This window comes from Macadamia integrifolia, chromosome 12, assembly GCF_013358625.1.
Source record: "Macadamia integrifolia cultivar HAES 741 chromosome 12, SCU_Mint_v3, whole genome shotgun sequence".
NCBI lineage: Eukaryota > Viridiplantae > Streptophyta > Magnoliopsida > Proteales > Proteaceae > Macadamia > Macadamia integrifolia.
This window is the reverse complement of record NC_056568.1, coordinates 28,157,550-28,173,832: the sequence shown is the minus strand read 5'-3', so window position 1 is coordinate 28,173,832 and position 16,283 is coordinate 28,157,550. Positions and strand designations below refer to the sequence as shown.

Here is a 16,283-nt window from a genome sequence, read left to right as displayed (position 1 = left end):
AAAAAAAAAAAAAAAAAAAAGAAAAAAAGAACACTATCCAATAGCATGTACCCTCCCATTGGCCGCGGGCATTGGTGTCACCCAAAAAGACCGTACTGCCTTACGCTGAAGATGCTTACTTGCTCCCTCCCTCCACCCTCCCTCCCTATGCCCTGAACCTAGCCCAATCCTTCTCAGCCATCACCTCCGAGGATCTGTTTTACATGTTTAAGAAGAGAATGTACACACTCTGGGCAAGACAAAAGCAAGATTTTTGAAGCTTCTGATCGACAGGAGTCTCGAACTGAGAGTTCTAACTCATTTTATTTAGAGTAGATCGTTCTTCTCCTCTTAAATTTCTCCCCTTCCTTCCCCCTCTTTGAGCCCCTCTAAATTTTACAGAACTTCTTCTTACTATCCTGCGTGATCGCTCCTCTCTGTTATTTTAATTTTAGTATGGTTTCGTTTTCAGATATTAACAATTGGTTAGGATTTATAGAATTTCTTCAAATGCTCCATAGAGTTCTTTCGATCGCCTTTCCTTGTTCAAAGATTGGAAATGTCTTATACAAATGGACCGAAGAAGGAAACACTTCTTCTGGACATAGTTCAGAGATCTTCAGATAAATATGACTTTTGAAAGGGTAACTTTCGTTTCAGTATTCTGTTTTGAAACTTCTGTTCCTCAAAAGAAACTAAATAAGAAAAATAAAACTTACAACTTGCAGAAAGGACGATTACGAAGAAGGTAGCCATATCAATGACGAGTTGAACATGGTCGAGGCATTTCAGAGATCTTTGACAACTCAGGCGAGATGGTTCGATGCCAATGTAAATCCTAATGCCAATGCCAATGCAATGCAAGATGGCATCATGCGTATCTTTTTGTATCTAAACCTGATATTACTTTAATCATCTCTTTGATTTCAAGTTTAACAAATGCTCATTTGGATGATTTGAACATTCCATAAGACTTTGGATGAATATCATCCATCAATGAGTTGTCATATAATTGTGTTTGGTATGCATTCTCAGAATGGATTCTGGGTCTAGAATAGATTTTGAAACCTAGGTTCTTTATTTTCTCACTTCAATAGACTCAGAATCTATTCCAGGAATGCATGCATGCATACATACATACACAGCCTTGCATACTCCTAATGTAAAATTTAAGCCATACCAAAAAAAAAAAAAGTCTACAATATAAGGAAATAAAAGACAAAATAATTATTTTAAGGGAGAAAGTTGGATCAGGCTCCTCTATGATGCGGTGCAGTGTGCAGCTCATATCCGATGGCTGGAAGCATCCAAACACACACCACAGCCCATGGGTGCACAATCCAAGGCATTCCTAGCTGTCGGACTTGCACCTCACACCTTGCCACTCCACAGAGGACCCCTATGCGAGCAAGTTCCTCCATGCCCCAATGACTCCATTGTAGAAGCTGAGTTAGCTCCTAAATATAGGGGACCTGTCCACATCATACCACTGGTGTTCAATGCAAACTATTTCCTCCCCATATTGTCATAATGCTTCAAAAGTTTCTTGGCCTTTGAATTGCAGGTCAATTTTGTGTTTAAGGGTCAAAATAAAAGAATAACTTGTCAACCCCAAAGTGAGGGTAAATCACATTGGATCTGCTTTCTTTCTTCTACCCAAAAAAAAAACTGTATCCATGATGACAGAACATAAAGGTCCATGATCACAATACAAATTTTTATTTTTTGTTCAGCTCCATTATAATTCACAATTCCACAACAAAAAGCTACAGCGTTTATAAGATATTTGTAGGCATAACCAGTAAAATGTTTGTCCTTTCACATAAGTACCCTTGGACAGTATTGGTAAAAGCAAACACAGGAGAAAAGAAGCAATATCTTCCCAACTTACAAAAAATTGATCAAAAATTGGGTAAAAACCCTAGAGCATCTCCAATCTCAGTCCTGCTTACCCTGAAAAGAACAAGAGAATATCAATAACATTTGTACGTGGTCAAAAACAGGGAACTGTTCATCAGTAACAAAAGTACACAGCAGCAGGCCCCAACTGTTCAATCAGTAACGCAAGTCATACAAACTGATCTCTTGCCACTTCCAACTACACCATAAAAAGAAAAGGCAAAAAGGAGGACAAAAATTTCAGAATCCTTAATTATTCATGCACGCTCTACACCCAGACAGTAGGTTGACAACATCAGTGTATGATACATTCCAAGCATTTTCCTAATAGGAAATATCAGAACCATTCAATGGGTTTTTATTGTGAATGCACCTTGGTGTCACCAAGGTGGTGAAGTGAAAATTTGTAATATCCTTTTAATTGCCTCTTGTTTTATCCCCAAAAGTTATTTATGTCAAGCATAAAAAAGGACTTCAAAATAATTTGAAAAGATAGGTTTTACCCTCATTGAAAGGTTACCCTCATTGAAAGGGAAAAAAAAAGTGTCTTATAGTAATAAGCAAAAAAGTAAGGTTACAACTTCTTTTTCACCAACCTTGGTTACAACAAGATCTTCCCTTCATTGTAATAGGCCACCTTGATGGGTTTAAATTATGGTAGGAGGAACGAATAGGGGATTTGTTAATTAATTAAGTTGTGGGGTTTAGTAAGAGTCCTATTCCTTAATTTTTATTTGTTATTAAAGTGTTTTAGTTGTGCTAGATTAGGACCCTATGGGACCAGCCTTGGTTCAAGTCGTTTTCTTAATTATTTTGTAGTATCCTACGTAAGCTATTGGCTGGAGGAGTTAGGCTTGGTTTGAATTCTGGTTTGAGTTTCTATATAAAGTTTGTCAAGGGGCTACAGCCCTGCACACAAATTTAAGTAATGAAAGATTGGCTTTTTCCTTTGGTTCTGTGGTGATCCAAAATCCTCCCACATATGGTAATTCCAGAAACCCATGGTTGTGATCCCAAGGTTGGAGTACTAGTGTTGATTCCAGCTCTGCAGATCAGATGGTGATTCCTGATCATATCTTTTCTTTCCCAAAACTGCATCAGTTACAGTTCCAATTTAAGAGGCATGTGGTTTTCTGGGTTTTAAGAATCCTAGCCTCAAAAGGATTCTCTCTATTACCCCAAATTTCTCTCAAATTCAGATCATACTTTATAGACTCAAATCTACTGCTTGTAGTGTTCATTCAACTAGAACTTCAGGTTGATCAGAATTGTTTTAATCAACTTATTTGGCTTTCTCCCAAACTTGTTTTGTCCTTTTTCCTGCAATCCTGTCACAACCTAATCGCCCACTGGATTTACCTGGTTCAAGTTAACACCACATTAGTGCCCTCCATTTCTTTTTTCCCTCCGTCGTAGTCAAGATAAGCTATTAACGTGTAAGGAGACCTAGAAGGCTAGAATAGTTGAGGAACTGATGTTCCTCTTTAATGTTTGTTTTGGCCTTTAGTTTTATTGGTCTTCATCATGTTCTTAATTCGGTGTTTAGAGGTTTCTGGCCCCTTCTTGTTGGTGGTATATCCTTTTTTTTTTTTTTAAATAACATATATATTATTATCAAAAAAGAAGGGGGGCAATAAACTGCCAAAATGGGCCAGTATGGCACAGTGATCAAATTATACATAAATATAGCTACAAACCAAATCAACAACCATAACTAAAAAGTTGAGCAATGGAAATTTTATATCTATGCATGCTCTTATATCTATGCATGCTCTCAACTGCAAGATGTTAAAGATACAACCTACGACTCATAATTAATTTGTAGTATTCATAGATTCACAAGGAATTAAGTTTTCAATGGAGACTAAAATTTTCAGGATAAAAGAGAAGAAATCAATGACATGTAGCTATGTCAGAAAGTGAAAGAAAATGTCCATTTTGTTAAGATCATGGAACAGCAAATCCATGAATACCTCAGAAGCAGGAGATTGTGAAACTTCTGGAGGTGTGAACTTTGGAGGAGGCCCACCAAATTTGTAAGAACACTCAGTGTATGCTGACCCAATACCCACACCAGCACCAAGCGCTAAAGATGCCCATCGTGTCATAGGACTCCCTGGTTGAGATATGATATAAAGTCACTAGATGATAATGATTATATTTACAACTAGAGAGGAAAAAGATACAGATTCCAATGGCTAAAGTATGAATAGGATGCATTAAAACAACTTTTTAGGCAGTGGATTCCTCTTGAGTTACCGATTAGCATTGACCATGTAGGAAACAACAACCAGCTATAAGGTTTCACAAATCACAGCAGAGTTACAATTACAGTTCTGAAAATCAATAATATCTAATCTGTCATCTAACAGTCAGATAAATCTCTAGGCGTAGTAAATTTCCCTCCTTTGTCCTTTGAAGTGAAGGAAGCACAGAGAAGATGCAGCATAACAAAATTGAAGTTGTCAATTAAAAGGAAAAATAAAACTTATGCTTCTCAAGTGAACACGTTGAAATGATTCACAGAATTCTTTAACCTGTCTATACAAGGATGCTGCCACATTAAAAGTCAGAATTTTAAGTTGATTTGGAGAACAAAAAGGTCAAATCTGTACTGAAACTTCTGTCATATAAGACTTCAGTTAGCATTAAGGATGGACTGAACTTAAAGCATCAGATTTTAAAAAGGTTTTGTGATGTAGTTCAAAAGAACAAGAAAGCTAGCAGCATACCAGGCCATCAGACTAGATCAAGAATGGATTAATGAACTTAATTGAGCGCCCAATGGGTTGTATAAGCCATGGCCCATAGGCTTTATATTTCTGGATTTTTACAATTGTAATGGGCCAATCCTATAAGCCCAAATATTAGAGATTTAAATCCTATACAGGATTTAGTTAGTTTCTATTTTGTAATATTCGGGCTAATTCTATAAAGCCCAATTATTAGGATTTAAGTCCTATACAGCATAGTTGTCAAGACATCGTCTAGGCATCCAAGCGGCTTTTCCTGGACTGGCAACTTAGTCGGCTAGGCAATGCCTTGCCGCCTTACTGGCGTCGCCTTGAATTCTGTCCTCCACACTCGCCTTGTCGCCGTGCCAACTATGCTTAACAGGATTTATTTAGTTTCCATCCAGTAATATTCTAGAATAACTATTATTTTGAAGAGAAATTTAAGTTGTGCGTTCTGCCAACCATACATAAGGGTTTCCTATTTTGCTTGTTTCCATGACGTTATAAATAAGGAGTAGGGGATCATACCCACTACCATTGATTTGAGAAATTACTCAGCCTTGAGCTAGTGAGTTCTGTGAGAGACGGAGCATGGTTTTGTGGAATTCAAAATTGCTCTACCGCGGGGATGCCAAGGCTGGAGTTGGTGGGATTTTTTCTCCGTAGTTAGCTGAGAGGACTAACCTATCTTTTATCTTCTTCTTTCTGCTTCTTCTAAAAGTCAGTTTCAATTATCTCATTCATGTACATATTAGTTATTATTTTGATTGATCTTCTAGGTGCTATTTCTGTTGAGTTTGTTTTCTCAGTTTTCAAATCAGATTCTTGCAATTGATGTCAACATGTCGCCATCCTTCCTTCCATCAATTTCACAACTAGTTGGCAGAACAATGCCTTGTCTAGAGTTCAGCAGCAGCCCCATTCCTTTTTTTGTTTTCCATGCTGCTAAGTTCTACTTCCCAACTCACTAACTAATTTGTTTCCCGTAGTTGCTGAACAGAATTTTGTTTGTAATTCCTAAGTTTCTGTATTCAGATCTACATAGTTTCTAATTCTGGACATCGTTACTGCAGGTTCTAACTTCAGTTTTATCTGATCAGTGGTTACTTTCTCTTCTGGTTTCAGTTACAATTTTCAAATCTGTTTCTATTTTTGGGTCTGATTTCTATTCTGATTTATAAACTTTTGAGTTACTAATTCTGACTTCTACTAGCTGAAACTTTCTATGTTGGGCCTAAGTTCCTAATTCGTGAAGCTCACACAGTATCTGAATGAACTGCTACTTGGGAAGTAAATTCTGGTTTCAATTTTGAGTCCCTAATCCCTAAGATCCTGGATTACATGAGGCTAATACCCCCATTAAATTTTATTGAAAGTTGAAACCTTCTGTATAAGACTTCAGGTGGCATTACGGATGTATTGAATTTAAATCAGGATTGATTAATGTATGATTTATGTTTAGACACAACACAATAGCAAAAGAATAGCAGCTTAAGCCTTACAGGAGCAAAAGATAGATTGGCAATTAGGGAGACGAGCAATGCCATCAAATAAAAGTAACTCAAGTAACAATTACAATCAACAATAACAGCAGCAGCAGCAATTTCCTCAACTAAAAAGTATTTCATTCAGTTACCAAAGTATGACACACATCAGTAACACCAATTCCCCTATTAATTTTAGCTCGCAATCCCAAGCAAAACCGAGAAAGTATTTGCCTCTCACTTTTCCTAATGTCCGTGAGAGAATAAAGTGTATCAAATTTGTTCATGTACTCTGCAACAAACATATTTCCTTGACGAAAAGAGTTCAGTTGGTCTTGTATGCTAGCTTTAAAATTTCGTGGCAAGTAGTTGTTAGCCAATTCTTGTTTCATCTCTTCCCATGTAGTAGGTTCTCTACCACGTTCTTCAAGTTCTTGTTCATGGGTCCTCCACCAATCACGAGCAACCTTAATTAGCTTAGCACGAGCTAATTTGATTTTCCGTTCCTCAGATAAGTTATAGTAATCAAAATAGTCATCCAATGCAGCTACCCAGTCAGAAAACACTTGGGGGTCATGCCTACCATCATACTCCTTCAGGTCAAGCTTGACTTTCTGTGAGTCTCCTGAGTGCCCATGATATGTGGGACGTTGTCAAAATAACTCCTCACATGTTCTTCAAAAGTTGGTTGTACTACAGGAATCCTCTGTGGTCCTCTAAGATTAGGATTAAGTCTCCTATTAGCAAGTTGGGCCACTAAATTCATAGGAGCATCATTCTCAGTTGGAACATGAGTGTCATGATTAGGTTGTTGCACTTGGGTCTCCACAACCACTACCTTGCACCAAGAGCTTGTTGTCCCGTCCTTATAGTCTGTAATATCTCCATAATAGAAGCTATAGAAGTCTTCATCTCAGCAATAGGGTTGTTCTCTGCCATGCTCTGATACCAATTAATGTAGAACTAGGATTGGCAACGGCCAACCTAATCACAACGGCAAGATTTTTTTAATCAAAGAACAACTAGAACCAGTCCAACCATATAGCAGAAAATCAGATCAGAAAATAGGAAGACCAAAAGTCTATCGATTCCAACAATAGGGTAATTCAGGCCAAACAGAAAACAAGACCAGCAGCCTATAAGGGAGTTGGCTACAGGTCTCTTACAACCTAAATAATATACCCAACAGTACAGAAGCACAAAGAACCAAAACACAGCAGGGCAGCCTATCGATCTTCTGTACCAGTCCCAAAAATCCACTACATGACAAGAATCTGGAAATTTTGAATATCTACAAAGTGGCTGGTCAGAACCAGACCAGAACAGGGTCGAGTCTTACCCAGGTGAGAAGGGATGATCAACCAGAATTAGGGCTCAAACCAATGGCCAGAAGTGCCTCAGTTGACAGAGAACCGATTGTAAAATCTAGGGAAAATTTTGGGCAGAAGTAGAGTTTGAGTAACTGATTTGCTTGGACAGTAATAAACCTTTGAAAACAAGATTTTGGAAGAGAAGAGGAACACTTGGAGAAGAAAAACCTCTCGGGCTTCACACCACAGAGAGTCAATTGGATCAAACACCAATTCCATCAGCCTTGATCAAACACAAGACAACTCTCCATGAAGAAGACAATAGCAGTAGCCATTAATTTGTTTTTCAAAATCATTCTAGCTGTAGGAGCCTCCTCTTCTTTATTTATAATGATGGGGGAGGGAATTACAAAATAGAAGGTTCCTTAAAAGGAAACCTTAATTTAGTCTCACAATACAATACTTACTAAAAATTGAAATTAGAAACTAACTGAAATTATAAACTAGCTGAAAAAGGAAACTAACTACTAATGACTTGACTTGACTCAACTAATTACTTGACTCTTAAGAAAACAAAGACTAACAACTTAAAGTGAACTCAACTAAAAGAAAACAAACTAGTAATCCCGTATGCAACCTTAAAGTCCCTCTTTTAGGCTCATAAAAGTGGCCTATTACACTCAAAACACATGAGATCAAAGGCACAACATGTATGGAACCCAACCCTAGGCTTATTCCTAATAAAACAAGCCTAGTTTGATGAAGAATCTGCATCAGCTGATTTGGGAGCTGCCCCAATGCAGGACAAGCTCCGATAATGTTGTTTAAGGTGGTTTGGACATGTACAGCGGAGGCCTTGGGATGCTCCAGTCTGGGGGAGTGATCAGATCCAAATGGATGGATGGGCAGGCCTAAAATGACCAGTGATGAGTTGAAAAGGAAAGGCATGCAAAGGCGAGGTCTTGATCCTAGTATGCCATCAAACAAAGTTGTTTGGAGGGCTAAGATCCAAGTAGCTGATTGTTTGTGGGTGGGATGTCCTAGAGATGTTGCTTTGCATTATTTCTTTTCTTTCTCTTTTCCCCTCTTCTTTCTTTTTCTCTTTTGTCTTCCCCTACCACGGATCCATGTAGCCGACCCCATTTACTTGAGAAAAGGCTGAGTTGTTGTTGTTGCTTGTCTTCCTAATTGTCAATATTTCTTTTAGTCCTGTAAGGCTTAAGCTGCTTTTCTTTTGATCTTGTATTGTGTCTAAACTTAAATCGTACATTAATCAAACCCTAGGTTCTTAAAAGATCACATTTTTCCCTCACATTAGGGAACTTTTTTTTTCAGACTTGAGCAGGATTACGCTAGTTATAGAGTGGTCCAGTAATTTTAGTTTGATGGAGCTATTCTAGTAATTTTAGTTTGCCAAGGGTGAATTGGTAATTTCAGGTCTATCAAGGTATTTTCGTCATTCCAATGTGTATTACTTGGGGTCTAAGTTGAGTACTAAATATATTGCATCTAGACTCATTAGCAGTTTAGGCTTTCTAAGTTACAAGTTGTTTTTTTTTTCTTTTTCAGTGTAGCATAAAAACAGATGATATAAAATTTTGCAATTGAGAGCATGCACAATGTTTAGATATAAAATGTTACGGTCTCCTTTGAAAACTTAAATCCTTGTGACTCTATGAAGAAAGGTTGACCTAAGCGAACCAACTAGTCTACCCGCTCATCACAGGAGCGTAGCGGTTCCATGATCATAGTAATGTGCTCCAAGATCAAGGAACCTTCGGTTGAAGGTTAACCTAAGCGAAGCAACTAGTCTACCTGCTCATTACAAGAGCGTAGCGGTTCACTAAGTGAATGCGAAACTGTTGTTTGAGTGAGCTAGGTAATATTAAATAGTAAACACACTACCTCATGATGCCAGTAGCCCTATCCACATGCATTTTACCGCGCCCATGGTAGGTACAAAAGTTTTCAGATTAGATCTAGAGAGAGAATTAGAAGTTTACTCCCATTGCCCAAGGTTTTAAGTATCCTTCCATATCTTCCAATATGTACCGTATCTTTAAGGTACCGACATGATACCTAAAATTTTTTTGGTACTATGCATGTAAGAAACCTCATCCTTTATATATAATTAATTAAATGCACTCGTTTCTTCGTACTTTGTACTCTTTTTATACGTGATATATTTTACATATTACTTATTTATATTGTTTTTATGCTTCAAAACTGAATTTTGCATATATCCTAAGCATTTCAATGAATTTTGCATATATCCTAAGCATCTCAGTAAGTTTCTCGACCATTTCTATACGTATTTAATGCAGTTTGCATCTCACCAACACAATACGATACATTTCCTAAAATCACCCTTCCAATATGATACCAGATCCCGATACTTTAAACTTTGCCATTGCCACAACTTTTGACATAATAAATTGTGATCAGATCAAGGACCAGCCTTGCCAGAACTCGAGGAAGTTTGAATCATGAATGAAGCAAAGAATGGACCTTCATGGATGGAATACCAGTTCACTGTTATATTTTCTCTTTATCACATCTTAATTCTACAACCAATGACATATGTAACAAGTGATCCATTTAGTGAGACTAAGTAAATATGTAAGCATAGTTGTCAAGGCATGGCTTAGGCGAGGTGTCCAAGAGGTCTTCTTGGGGTCTAGGCGACTGTTGCCTTAGTGCAAGGCGCCGCAAAATGGTATCAAACCAAGTTTGGCACTTATTTATGCCAAATATCGTTTATTGTTATTTCATTTTACTTAAGATATTAATCATAAATAAACAAACACCCTTATTTGAATCCAATATAAATAGTTTAAAAATCAAATTCCAAAAGGATAAAAAGTCAATTCCCCAGTTCAAGAACAAAAACTGTATTTTTGTTGTAAGGGCGATTTTTAACTTTCAAAGGTTGGGGTTTTTCCCAAATCTGAAAATTCCATAAATTTTATGATGGTAAAACATTGTTAAAAACCAAAAGTGCGGTAAAATAATATTTTGTTCTGGTATCCATAATTTTATTTTTATTCAGGAGATTTTTAATAGCATTCTTGCAATTTAAAATAAGTTTGACCGGAACATAACTTTGTCAATACAACTTGGATTTAAGCAATCTTGGATTTGTTAGAAAGTTGGTTTTGTGTTCTACTTAATACAAAAAGTCTACATGACTCATGAAAAAATTAAATCATTTGACTAATCAAACTTACTAGAAAACATGATCATTTCTTTAAACGTTGATTTTTTTATGACTTGATATGACTTAATGTTGATTTGTTATGACTGGATGTGGCTTAATATTGATTTTCGATGACTTGACATGGCTTAATGTTGCTTTTTTATCATATAAAGTATATGTAGCATACTAAATAATGTTGGAAAATAAAGAAAATAAAAATAACAATTGGGTGCCTTGGTCACCTAGGTGGGGGCCTTATCACCTAAGCAATTAGGCACCACTCCACCGCCTTGAGTCGCCTTGACAATTATGTATGTAAGATTGTAGGGGTTTTCACCTCTAAAATAAGTATTTTCTAAGGTTTTTATCAAGTTTTTGGGAAAACTTTTCAGAATTTCTAATGCAGAACCAATTTATTTTGCTACTACTTGGTTGTCGGCTTCTATTTTAAGTGTTTTTACCTGCAAGGGACCCAATTATAAGGCCACACAAGAGATTAGTGTCTTAAGTGTTTAAGTTAGATAAAGATGCTTATTATTTATATGGAGTTTTATTTTGAGCCCACTTAATTAAATCAGTATAAGGGAGTAATTATGAGTCCTTTTCATAGTTCAAAATCTCGCCGAAATCTCGGAATTTTTTTTTTTTTTTTTCGAAACGAACTAAGGCCTGAAATAACATTTGTACAAAATTTCGGTATTTCAGCCAAAATTTCATCTCGTTTCGGTATCTCGATCATCTCAGTACATTCTATGTGTTATATATACCATATCTCGGTCGAAATTTCGGTATTTCAATCGAAATTTCGACTCTGTCTTGCCTATCTCGGTGGTTTCAGTTCCATTTGCATATTTTGAAGGAAAAACACTTCAAGTCTCCAACAAATTAGCCACATCAGCACACATTTTAACTTCCATTGGATTCTTACAAGATCTACACATTCAAAGCTTAAGAAAGGTAAAATTCATTCTCCAAAACCAAGTAAAATTTTCAGAACAGTTCGGCAGTTGCTGCCAAACAATGGTGCAACTCTAAAACAATGTCATGTCCTAATTTTTTGCATTTTTAAGTTCTAAGCATGTTTATTAACCTTAAAATAAGTTACCCACCAAGTTTCAAGTCAAAATATGCCCGTTTGACCACCGAAACAGTCAACCAAAACAAACAAAAAAAAAATACACCATTTCGGCCGAAATTTCGCCAAAACGAAACAAAACGAAACTGGTGTTTCTGAACCCACCGAAACGAAACAAGATTTCAAACCTTGGACAAAAGTCAATTTTTGTTAAGGCCATTAGGTTTCTTAGTGATTATTAAATTCTACTAGAATTTGTTTGAAGTGTTCAAGTTTTACTAGGTTCCTAATTCTGAGTTTTGTAATTTAAGGATGTTACCATCCCTATCAGATTACACAGTGAATAGAATATTATTTTGTGAATGTGTCTGAGTTGTGAGATCTTCTCCCATACCCTCCTTTTTTTTTATCTCTTCTTTTGTATTCATTTTACTGTTCACCGTACTATTCAATGTCCCAAAACAACTCTTCTATCTCTCCTTTTTCTTCTCTTCTTTGTTTTCTCTTTCTTTCCCCATCACAGGCTGCTGGAATATCAAACCAGCAAGCTTTTTGGTCCTTGATTCAACAGATAATCTCAGAACTGAGCTTGGGTTGTTCCATTCATAGCCCTAATTTCTAAACAGAAATCTAGGGCTTGTTCGGCTGCATAAATTGCAACTTTTGATAACAAGGCCAAGATTTTAACTAAGATAGGATCGATATGAGATAAGTTGTAAACAATTGTATAAAGCTGTATAGACATGTTGATCACATTTGGGATGCATGAAGAGGAGTTCCCAATGTAAGGATGCCGACAGCCTCAGCTGAGAAGTTGTTTATCAAAGGAGTTCCCAATCCACATAATGCCAAATTATTAAGAACTTTACATGCCAAACTAAAGGGAGGAAATCTTCACTAATTGCGCAGTCCCCGAATTTTATTTTACCCTCTTTTGATACTTGTTCCCACTGCCAGGATGCAATCAGCCATGGTTACCCTGATCCCAAGCGACCTTCCCCGTATTGAAAGAGAATACAATAATAACAACCCCATTTGATCTGGCAACCGAACTTTGGCAGATTCACATCCTTGAGATGGGATTATAATCTTTAGTCTAATATTTCCTATTCCCATTTAATTTCTTGTTTTTGCGGCACTGAATCATTTCCTTAAGAAGAAAAAGAACTAAGAAGGTAAAACACAATCGAAAACTTCAGATTTCAGAACAATCATGAATCCATAAACAGAAGCAGTTACAACGTAATTGATTGAAAAATGCAAAATATGCAGAACAAGTGATTTATTGATTGTAAACAAAAGAAATGGCTTCAAATTAAGAGGAAAACAGAAGAAGCTATGAACTCACTGAAGAAAAGTAAACCGCCCAAAGCACCAGACAACGAAGAATAAACAACCCGACGAACCGTAATATCAAGGCAAGCATCCCATTTGGCATCTAAATCTAACTGCGAAGGGATTTGCTTGTTTTCCGCCATTGGAGAACTTTTTCAGCTTCGCTTCTCTGTCTTCTCTTGTTGTCTGAGGCAAGCTGGAACCAAACGTAAGGGTGGACCGGACGAAAGCCAAGGGTTTTCGTTTGTTCTTCCACATGTTTCGTTTATTGAGTAAAATGGAGCATAATAAATGGCCCCACTATTTCATGGGATTGTCAATCTCGACCGTCTGATGAGGGGACCATATTTTTGTATGACTCCTTTGACCAAAATTAAAATTGGGAAAATTAAAAACTTACAAATGGGCTTTGGTTTACAATTTTTTTTTTTTTTTTCTTTTTGGTAGAAGGTTTACCAAATTACCCACCCAAACTTTGGTTAACTAAATTACCTAAAATAAATAATGATATTAGAAAACTACTCAAAATAGTACCCTATTACCCTTGCTTTTAGGGGTGTCAATTTCAGCTTCGGCTCAATCGAACCCGATCGTTTAAAGCTTGAACCAATTCGGGCCCATTAATAAAATGTATCAATCTATCTTGTTTATATAAGTCGACATCCTCTACAGCGAGCAATGAGGTGAGTTAAGCATCAGCTGGCTGGGAGCATCTAAGCACATGCCTCAAGGGGTTCCCAACCACCCAATGCTCAATGTACCAGTGCATTAGCTACAGGCGATTTTTCACACTGTTTATATCTAGTTGTTCTCAATGCAAGAATGCAAATTGACAAATGCTTCATCAAGACCAATCGATTACTAGCCTGACTCAATTTGACATGTGTCAAACCCGTTTATTCAGTTTAACATGTTTAAAGCCCGATCAATGACTAGTACCTAACTGGCCATTTATATAAATATGACCATGCCTAGCATATGAGGACTGATTATTTAAATGAACTGGTCACGTTGCAAGGTCTTAAAGGGCTCAAGCTCAATTAGGCTTAGCCGAGATCGGCCTAACCTGACCGATTGACACAAGTAATTACTTTACACGTTTTTTTTTTTATATACTTACTTGTCTCCATCTTCCTCCCCTCATCTTGGCCCTTTTCTGGCATCGTCCTTCAGTGTTGCTTTGCGTACTCAAGAATCAATTGGTGTTTTGATTAATGGAAGAATTTTGTTCATCTCGATGTCAATAGCTCTATTCAAGCTAACATTTCCATCATCCAATCTCTCATGTTCAAGGATTTAGGGGATGGCATAGGTATCGTCGATACTGATTCGATAACAATCCGGATTAGATCGGATCAAATCGGTGGGTATCGGTCTATATTTACTCCTGCTTTTATAAAAAGTATTTTTTTTTTACCATTTTACCTCTGAAATGATCCGAATAACCAATCTAGATCAGTATTGGATCAGATATTAGTCTCAGCCGATACGATTAGATACGGCCGATCACAGACCGATACTTGAAACCATGCTCATGTTTTCTTCACCATGAGATCTCCTTGCAATAAATCCTTGATTATTCTTCTCTCCACACCATTGTCACCCAATTTGCCTATGTTTTGTAGCCCTTAGCCGCATACCCTATACATCTAAGAAAATCTAAGCATTCACTAAACAAAAAAAATCAAATACCATCTATTACCTTCGTACACTGTAAGGTCTAAAACCTAGGGTCATATAATGGGTATGGATTAAGAGACATAAACAAAAGCAATAAACTTATGAAACATACTTGAAGCCATAGAGACAAATGTCAATAAGCCAAGCTCGAAAAATAAATTGGAACTTCTATCCTACGCAACCTTAATCACAACAGTGATGGGACGTCCGTATTGTATTATTGCTACTTGTTAGAATAGAAATCAGTCATTTTTATAGCCTTAAGTCCCTAACCCGTTATAAGAATGCAATCTTTGACATGGTCCTTCAATATACCCACAATATACCTTAGACCATAGTTGGAGATTTATCTTATATATGGATTTCTTTATCGAGCCCAATAATAAAATCTTTTGCATGTGTGTGTGCCATTAAGATTGGCAACTCGATCAATAAGGAAACTTCCAACTGCTGAATAACTTAAAGTTGGGTGAATAAATCATCACTAGTGGAGTGGTCTCTTTTTTAATTTTTTACAATACTTTGTGAATTTTTATATAAAATGCCTCCTCACCTCTGGGCATGAGAAAACCTATTAGACTGCATGCATTTATCATTTTATCCCGCTTTTTATTTTTTGGTAAGGATTTTATCCCGTTTGAAGTTGTAAAGAAATGAGCTCCCGACTCGCCCATAGTCTATCAACCCAAATGCCATTTTAGATGCCACTAGAAAGGTACAAACAAAGCACACTTTAATCCACAATGAAATCTCAAACTCAATAATTGAGCCATTTTGACAGTTACCAAATTATTGAATTTCAAATGGTAAACCCTATTTAAGTGGTCATCTAAACATGATCTATTATAACTTTTTTTTTTTTCCTTCTGAAAATGAATTATAACCATGAGATTTTATTCACCGGAGAATACAATAGTTAATAATTTCTCAAGAATGAATGAATTGATAAAACATGCATTTCACTAACAAATACTAACAGAAAGCAAATCACTATTCACTTAGAAAGTGGCAACTGACAACATTTGGACCCATAAAAAAACACATTTACCATAATAGTTTATTAATTTTTCATAAACTGTTCGATGATGGATAAAGACAATAAGGAGTAGCAGCCGTATCAGTTTTCATAACCCTACCCAAAAACTAAGGCTCCATTTGGTATCATTCTAAAAAAACGTTTTTGGAGTTTTTTTGTTATATTGGAACGAAAAAACGGAATATTCTGTGTTGGTGCACTTATGGTCTGTTTATGTTTTTTTGGAACAAAAAGTGAAAAAAAAAACTGAAAAAACGAGATTGGATGGAACTCCATTTTGGAGTTCTGTCTTTCCAGTTTCGTTCCATTTTACAAAAAAAAAAAAAAAAAAAAAAAAAAAAAAAAAAAAATATCGTTTCCGATAAAAATCTGAAATTTTGAAACACCATTTTTTCGTTTAAAAACTGCATTTTGACACAGAAATTGAAATTTTCGTTTTTGACACGAAACAACATTTCTGGAACAGAAACGATACCAAACGGGCTCTAAACCCCCGAAATCCTCCCCCTTCAGTTTCTTCTTTTTCTTTGGGCCGAAGTAGTCTTCTTGCTGGA

General features: G+C 36.5%; 1 protein-coding gene across 2 annotated transcripts; it reads right to left on the bottom strand.

The window, feature by feature from the left end:
* Positions 1-1,730: 1,730 nt before the first annotated feature.
* Positions 1,731-13,257, bottom strand: LOC122057524 (MICOS complex subunit Mic10-like). Of its 2 annotated transcripts, none has more exons than XM_042619650.1 (3): positions 13,027-13,256; positions 3,852-3,994; positions 1,731-1,932 (listed from the first exon to the last, which is right to left on the bottom strand). In XM_042619650.1, exons 1-3 carry the CDS (start codon positions 13,154-13,156, stop codon positions 1,918-1,920), a joined length of 288 nt encoding a protein of 95 aa, XP_042475584.1. In that variant the 5' UTR covers positions 13,157-13,256; the 3' UTR covers positions 1,731-1,917. The 2 variants fall into 2 exon arrangements, with proteins under 2 accessions (XP_042475584.1, XP_042475583.1); XM_042619649.1 differs by lacking the exon at positions 1,731-1,932 and adding an exon at positions 1,944-2,077 and having other exon boundaries at positions 13,027-13,257.
* Positions 13,258-16,283: the final 3,026 nt, after the last annotated feature.

Excerpts from the sequence above, each read along its gene's own strand:
- LOC122057524 (XM_042619649.1), bottom strand. The coding sequence starts at position 13,156 with ATGGCGGAAAACAAGCAAATCCCTTCGCAGTTAGATTTAGATGCCAAA. Across the intron at positions 3,995-13,026 it reads GGGCGGTTTACTTTTCTTCA|GGAGTCCTATGACACGATGG; the intron begins GTGAGTTCATAG and ends TATCTCAACCAG. Across the intron at positions 2,078-3,851 it reads CACAATCTCCTGCTTCTGAG|TTGGAAGTGGCAAGAGATCA; the intron begins GTATTCATGGAT and ends TTTATGGTGTAG.